General features: G+C 44.5%; 1 protein-coding gene across 1 annotated transcript in view; it reads right to left on the bottom strand.

Annotated features, from left to right (window-relative positions):
- Positions 1 to 318: 318 nt before the first annotated feature.
- The window catches only part of LOC308077672 (uncharacterized protein), a 72,634-nt gene continuing 64,812 nt past the window's right edge, over positions 319 to 8,140 (bottom strand). The window contains exon 6 of the mRNA XM_080418523.1: positions 319 to 7,581. Within this exon, the coding sequence (XP_080274649.1) occupies positions 1,824 to 7,581 (5,758 nt within the window). The 3' untranslated portion in view covers positions 319 to 1,823. The remainder of the gene's footprint in view (positions 7,582 to 8,140) is intronic.

The raw sequence follows: 8,140 nt of genomic DNA, 5'->3' as shown, positions 1-8,140 counted from the left end.
TGTTCAGCTTTAGTAGTGAAGAACCCTTCTGATTGTGAATAGTAAAAACACATCTGTATTCATTGTAAATGTTAAATACATGTGACTAAATACATTACCAAACATATAGATTCACTTTTCAAACACATGGCAAAAAGAAAAATAAGTAGAGACAAAGCAGAGCAGATATAGTTTAAAGTATTTATTAACACAATTGTATTATTGGTACCTTTACTGTAAGCAACACCATTAATATATTTGGTATAATGTCCTATCAATTATTTTTACTATAGTTATTATGATTATATATGTAATTATGGTCATATTTTATGATTCTATATATATAGGTTAATATGAGTTATTAGTGACAATTAAACAAATTATATTTTATGATAACTTTTACAATGCCTGTAAACAGTTTATTATTATTGACAGATATATTATTGATGCTATAATGGTTATTATTATTACTACTATTACTGTTATTGTCCAAAATTATATTCTAACCTTTAAGTAATTTCAATATTTTCCAGGGTGAAGCAAAAAACCCGCCTCCTATTTCAGCCAATTTAGGAGTGCACGGGGAAAAAATTCTTGCACCGACCCCTTTGTTAAAAAAGGCGATCAAGTAAGCTCCTGGTAAATATATTAAACAAACTAAGAAATTTAACATTCTGAAAAATAAGTAAAACTTTTAGGGCTGCAACTATATTGATTAAGTGAATTATCTCAAAGTGTATTTTGTAGATATCTAATTTTGTATTTATCAATGAATAAATGTGTAACATTTTCCATAATTATTTTGGGATTACATTTATTAGTTTAATTAAGAAATTAAGTCCTATTTTAATGCTTGTATATTGGCTGTTTGAATAAAATTAAATTTTTTGACAACATTTATTAAAAAATAATTTAGTCCTAATAAGTGTTACAGTCTTACAGCCCTAAAAACAAATGGTGAGTTAAAACATTTACAACATGCACATGTAAATATAAGGTAGTGGGTCATGAAAAGGCAGTATACAATCCAAAATAGTTTGTTATGCATTTTTTAGAATTGATTATTTTATGTGTGAGTTTGTTATTAAATTCAGGGATGGCCAATATTGTGTTTATAGAAATTGGGTACTACCGGTTCACGAGCCACAACATAAATGACAATTAGAAATATGACAATTATTCACAAAGAACATTCCTGAAATGTAGAAAAAGGTTAAAGGCAAAAACAATATCAGTGCTGGACGGCTTCTGAAAAACAGGGAAACAAGTGTTAGTGTTCTTTTCAAACAAATGCTTCACAATCAGTAATTATGAAAAAAGACAAAACAATGCTACAATATGAATAATACTAGCGACAAGAGAAAAAAGGTGAGATTTGGCTGCTGCGTAATGGGAGATTCCAAAGTATAGATGCGGCTACGATGAGGCCCGGTCACTACTTGGGCAGCTGATTCACATGTTCCAGTGATATATCCAATGACAGGGTTGGTGATCAAGAGGTTCCATTGTTCGCAATCCGTTTGTTATTTAGTGTGGCAGATGAGACTTTGCGCTGGAGTGGCACCAGAGAATGATGTAGCGTTGGCTATGAATAGTTCATACCGTCAAACGATCATCTCTGGTGACCACTATTTGGGCAGCTCATTCACATGTTCCAGTGATATATCCAATGACAGGGTTGGTGATCAAGAGGTTCCATTGTTCGCAATCCTTTTGTTATTGAGTGCGGCAGATGTGATATATAAGAGCAGGTCAGAATGCGTTTGGTGGGAAAGAGCACGATGTCCTTGAAACTAAGGTCTACATGGTTCCAGTGTTTGCAAGCTTGTCTTGCAGGCTGTGCACTAGTCCTGATCGGAGGATAATACGCAATACACAGGATCATGGTAGCTGTAGTACGTACGTAGTACTCCAGACTGTAGACATTGCTCTGGTCTTGAGATGTAAATGTGATCCAACAGCGTGTTTTTGTCAGTAGTCTTCTCCTTGATCAGTTGTGTGTATCCTCTGGACTCGAGCAGCATCGCTATCGGAGTACCTACACTGGCCAGTAGATTTTCGTTGAAATCACCACAGACTACGATGGGATGGTGGTCCATCACTTCTAAGGAGTCCAGAAGCGCCTTCAGATTTTCCATGAACGGGTCATCGTAACGTGGTGGTCTGTACACTGCAGCGATCAGAAGCTTGACAGGGGACTCTATCTTGACGACCACAAACTCGAGGTTTGTCACATTGTGTAGGTAACGCTTTTCACATGCCTGGAAATGGTCCTTCACATACACAGCGACGCCACCGCCATTCTGTTCTGCACGTTCAGGACGGCTGGTGTACGAGATGTGCTTGTTGCGGCTGAACATGGTGTATCCATCCAATTGGAGACTGTCAGCCACAAAGGAGCCGGTGAGATGCGTCTCGGTCAAGCACAGGACATCTGCATGGGTCAGTTCGTGATGTTTTTTGATGTCCTGAATGTGTGCCGGTAAACTTTGCGTGTTGTGATGGACAATCGCGAGTGTTTGCGCCTGGCCTGTCGTCTCTCGATACTTCAACAGTGGCATAACACTGTCCAGTGAGGCGGTCTTCATGGATTCCAGGGCAGCTGTGATTGCAGGATCAGCATAGATTTTCTTCGCATCGAAGTCAATGATGTACAATCCTTGCAATGACGTTGTCCTACTGAGGGCAACGTAGGCCATGCCTGGTTGGAAGATCCGTTTCAAGGAAACCACAGCAGATTGTGTAGTCATGCCTTGGACTTTGTGAGCTGTGCAAGCATATGCCAACTTGATGGGAAATTGCCTACGAAGCGTGTTATTGCTCAGGTGTTCCTCATATCTCTCGACGTACACTTGTGTACTGCCAGGTGTAGTTTTCCGGTATTTCTGTCCTGCTTCAGGCTTGTCTACTACAAGCCAAAGCTTGGCTACTCTACTCCCGTCCTCGTTTACGTGCATCTCTACACTAGCCATCTTGCCAAATGTCCCGTTCACAAGGCCATCCTCCACATCTATGTTCCTGATGATCACGATTGGGGCGCCTTCTGCAACCTGCAAGTTGTCAAGAAGATCGTTCTGCTCTCCTGTACAGGGACTGGCAAGGCGAGTCTTGTGGTTATGGACTTGCTTGTAGTCTTCCGCGGGTATGTTGACGATGTGGCTGTGGAGCGCAGACAAAGATTTGGCGTTGTGTTCGGACACCTCTTTGTTGGTTGCGAAGATGTGCACAACATCCTTAGGACAACGGTCACGCACAGTCACTCTCTGAGCAAGGAGTGCTTTGTCTCCGTCACTCAGCGGATCCTTCTTCGCTTTGACTCTCAACCTATTCAGAAGCTCTGCGTAGGGCAGATCATCTTTCTGTCGCATGATCTCGGTCAACGTGATCATCTGAAAGTGTTCGAGCAGAAGGTCCGGTTTGCCTTCCTCGAGCACACAGAGCGGTTTCCCACTTGACGTTGGAGGGAGCTGGTAAAAGTCGCCTACTACAAGTACCGACATGCCGCCGAATGGCCTCTTACTGCCTTTAATCTCTTGCAGTCTCCAGTGGATGTAGATAAACATAGCCTTTGAAATCATCGACACCTCATCTATGACGATGATCTCCGCATTTCCCAGCTTTGCCCTCACGTCATCCAATTTGTTTCCCAGTCCTATGTAGGGTGGTTTCAGTTTTCTTGGCAACTTCAACAGGGAATGCAGTGTGTTTCCCGCGATGTTGTATGCCGCAGTTCCTGTAAACGCAGACAGCAGCACTGTGGGCATGGATGCATCCGTCTCCTCAAACAGTCTGGGGAGTCGACGGAGAATCCGTGTTGCCTCACCGTAGATGCACTTGATCAGGTGTGATTTGCCAGTTCCAGCACCCCCAGTGACAAAGAAGAAGAAGGGTTCGGGTTTCTGGTCGAGTACGCTCTTGAAGCACCATTCACGTACAGAGTGAAAGATGGAGGCTTGAGTCCGGTTGAGGTTTCGACACATTGAACGCAGATAATCGAGGCTCATTTGCGGAGCCGATACCCTGTGACCAACAATTGTACCCACCTCTTGACAACTGAACTCTGGGACGTCGTCTTGTTCGTCGTCTGCCTGTGGATCTTGATCTTGTTCGGCAAGACATTCCATCCGCTCGAGCTCATTTTCTGGGGCAATGTTGGCCCACGCATCTTCCGCAGGGCCATGCTTCATGAATTCCTCTAATGCTTCTTCCATCGATTTGCTGTGTTTTTCATACCTCATTTTGTTCTCATCAACAATGGCATTTGCGCGGCATGTCCATTTTTGTCCAGGTATTTTCACAGACGCAGAGTCGTAGAACTCCTTGTAGGTGGGGAAGATTGCGGTTTTCAGTGTGGTCTGATAGCGATGCGGAAGGTAAGCCTTCAGCAAGTTGCCGAAGTATTTCTCGGGGTCCTTCTGTTCCGAGAACTTCGCGTATCTGATAACTGCGGGTCGGCCATCCGTCGAGCGCTTCTTAATGGTTCCCATGTTGTCAGACAGCTTCAGGCAATCTGGCTTTTTTGCTTCGCTACCGTACACAATCCTGTACTCGGATGCAAATTCTGCTAGACACATGTTGTCAAACACCAGTGTTTTGGGTCTGGCGTTGTATTTGTCAAGAAGCCCTGACATCCACACTTGGTTCGAATCGGCTGGTCTTTTCTGCAGCAAGCTGAGCGGGAGGCTCATTTTCATTGCATTGTCATCCGTCGGGAGGAAGACAACTTCGCGGGAGCATTTCTTCAATTGCAAGCTGCAAGTTCGGGCCACTGCCTCCTGAGAGCTAACCTGTCTGTTTTTCACATATGCGTGAACAAGTTCGTTCATTGCACCCCTTTCGGTCACTTTTGTGGGGTCTATGCCTTCGACTACTTGTTTCAGAAGCTCACCCATCTCATGTTCGGCCTTGGATATGTAGGACAGCATGTATGAGATGCAAACAAAGTGGTCCAGGACAAACTGGATATCCATGTTGGCATTCCAGGCCTCCAGCAAAACTGGGTTGTAGTTGTTCACATAGCAGTCCTTGACTCCACGCTTCATCAAGAGGACCTGGACATTCCTCAAGTCTTCAAGATAGCTGTCGTACTCTTCATGAGTCAAATTGCACTTTGCCAGCAACTCTGAGAGGTCGGTCAGTTCTGATGGCAAGTCCAGAAGTAGATCATACAGAGGTTTGAGTTTGGCCAAAGCAGCTTGTGCTCTTGCCCTCTGTTGTTTGCCTATGCCTTCTGTACTCTTCTTTGCACTTTCGTTTGCTCCTTCATTTCCTCCTGTTGCGCCCCTTTCTTCTTCATCCATGACTTCCTCCATTGGATCAACTGGCGTTGGGTTAGTTAACCAGGTTGTGTCCACTGGTGCCTTGGGGAATCCAAACCTGCATGTCTTGTTACCTTTCTTACAGGACTTTGTGTGGTTTTTGCTGTGCATCTGAACTTCTTGGACAATTCGGTGAAGCACAGGATTTTCGTTTGGATCAGGCAGCTGGCACGAAATGTAGCGGTCCGCAAATTCGCATATCTTCTCGTCCGAGTCTTCTCCAAGTTTGGGGGCGTCGGCTACCCACATTAAGGCGTGAACATGCGGCGAACCCCGGTTTTGATACTCTATTCTATGGAAATAATCTATGACGTGACCGATAGGGCGAGCATCAGACAACAGCAGTTTTGTATACGCAGAACGAACTCGCTTGTCAAACATTCGCATGGTAGTCACTGCGTTGCTTCTGAGGATGTCGCACTTCTCATTCCAGTCCAGCTTGTCAAAATCCACAATTTGGCCTTGCTGTGCTTTTATTGCCGTTATGACCTCTGGCCATCTGAATTCTGCAGCACTTAAGGTCAAAAAGAAGGTAGGTGGGCCTAACTGACGGACCATGGCAAATAAATCATACATGGTCTTCTGCCAGTAGGCTGGCGTCCCCCTCAGGGGTTGCATGAACCTTGTTGCATCCCGGTTTCTGACCAGTCTCTCAACTTCATGCTTGTCCTGCAACATCTTGTTGGAGATCCTGCGACCATCCTTGGTAAAGGGTTTGCCCTTCCTCAATTGAATTGAGATGGTGTTTTTTGCCAAGTGGGTCTCTGTAACAAACTGGGCAAAAAAGAGATAGCTTTGGTCTCTCGCAAAACGATCATCAACATTGAAAAGCCTTGCGTTGAAGTACCTGCTTGGTGTCAGTTTGAGCTTTCTCTTACGATCCAACGTGTTTTCTCCAGTTGGAAACAATGTAGGGAAGGCCCTTGCTTCGAGGTTAGGGGCTGTGCTATAGCTGACAGGCCTGTTTCCTTCAGCTGGGGCGATGCAGAATATGCCATCTCCGTATGTCATTGTCTCTTGTCCAATGTCATCCGGTTCCAAGCAACTGTCCAGGCCATGTCCAGGTCTCAGCGCATCTTGCTCATCTTGGGCAGTGGGTGGATGTTGATCCCCTCTCCGTGATGGGTCGAGAGTTTCAGTCGCATCGGCTACTTCCATCATTTCGGCGTCGTCACAACTGTCCATGACTTCGTCTGTGCCTGTCTGTTCAACAGTGGGTAGGTCTTCAAGTTCAACATTGGGTAGGTCTTCAAGCTGGCCCTCCACATTTTCTACGTTGATGCTCTCATCATCTCGGATTGTGATGTTTTTGTAGTCGGGGTGTGTCTCGATGAGTTTCCTCAAGCCCAGTAAGACATTGGTCATATTGACAGTGTGAAACAAATGATGGCCTTTGTACCGCAGACGTCTCTTCAGTTTCACCCTGTACAAACGGGATGAGTCGAGCCTTCTGGGTAGGGTGTTTACTGTGGTTTCCACGTCTGCTGGCACGCACACCACAGCACCATATATAGCACTCTGTTTGCCTTTAGGAAGTGTGAGAATCTTGGCAAATGGTATGTCTATTGCCGATATTTGTCTTTCCAGCACATTGAGTTGGCGGAGCTCTGGAGGAATGGGTGCAAGTTCTAGGTTGTTTGCGACAGCCAAGCGTGGCATTCTTCCTGCTACTACACTTTTGTGACAGCATTGACAAATCCACTCTTTTCGCCTTTCTTCGGGTACAGTGCAATCTTCCGGCCCTCCACATTGATCATCACACGAATGAAGGTATTTGCCTGTTAAGCAGGCAGCAACCACGGCGGGTTTGATCGTGTAATTTGACCGATGACAAACATTCACTTGACCAGCGAAAAGAGTCCGATGGCACGTTGTGCACACAAAAGTTGGTCCATGTTTTATGACTTTCTGGAAACTCGCTATAGCGCCTTGTAGTAGCTCATTCTGTTGGGGTGCGGGAGCTAAATCTATCCTCGCAGTATCTAAATCTTTCATCGCTTTTACAGCAATGCTCCGTTTGCGCAGTTCATCACATAAGTCCTTGTATCTATTTCTTATTCTCATTGAACGTCGGATGTCACGGCGCATCTTGAAGAATGGGTCCGTTTTGCATCTGCAGGCCATGTAGGACTTCATGTGTTCCCTAACCTTTTCCCCGAACTCCTCATCTTCTCTGAACCTCTTGTTTACATAAGCCTTCTTTTTCCCTCTTAACACCTCATCTTGATTGTACCTCCTTTTGCCATAAGCCGACTTCTTCTCTCTAACCTCATCTTCATTGAACCTCCTTTTGCCATATGCCTTCTGCTTGACCTGATGCTGCCCTCTGAACACTTCATCTTCACTGAATCTCCTGTTGAAATATGCCTTCTTGAATTTGTTTTGCTGTTTCTTGAATTTTTCATTTGTTATACATCTCATGGCAATGTATTTCTTCATATATTCCTTCCTTGGAGTCCTAGGTTTTTCCTTGGTATCAGATTGCAGTTGATCTTTTCTTTGTCTCTCCGTTATTTTCTTTTTCCGTGCTTTACTCATTTTGTTGATGTTTTCACTTGTAGTGGGTGACATCACTTGTGTTGATGGTGAATAGCCTGCCTGCAGAGAATGCTTGGTGATTGGAGGTCCAGTGTTTGTTTCATCCTGGCTAGTTAGATCGACAGGCTCTTTGTGATGCAGGTTGTCAGGATGAACTTGCACTGGTGACAGATGGGGTGACCTAGCATTTGTCTGTTCAAATGTCACTGGCATGAAGTCAAACTGCATTTTGTCAATCTTGTTTGACGAATGTGAGAAGTCAATTAGCTGGTCAATCTTAGCGAACAGATCATCCAACTGAGTGA

Source organism: Gymnoscopelus braueri (genome assembly GCF_963280865.1).
Source record: "Gymnoscopelus braueri genome assembly, chromosome: 21".
In the NCBI taxonomy this organism is placed as follows: Eukaryota; Metazoa; Chordata; class Actinopteri; order Myctophiformes; family Myctophidae; genus Gymnoscopelus; species Gymnoscopelus braueri.
Note: the sequence above shows the minus strand (reverse complement) of the source record. Positions and strands in the feature narration are given on the sequence as shown.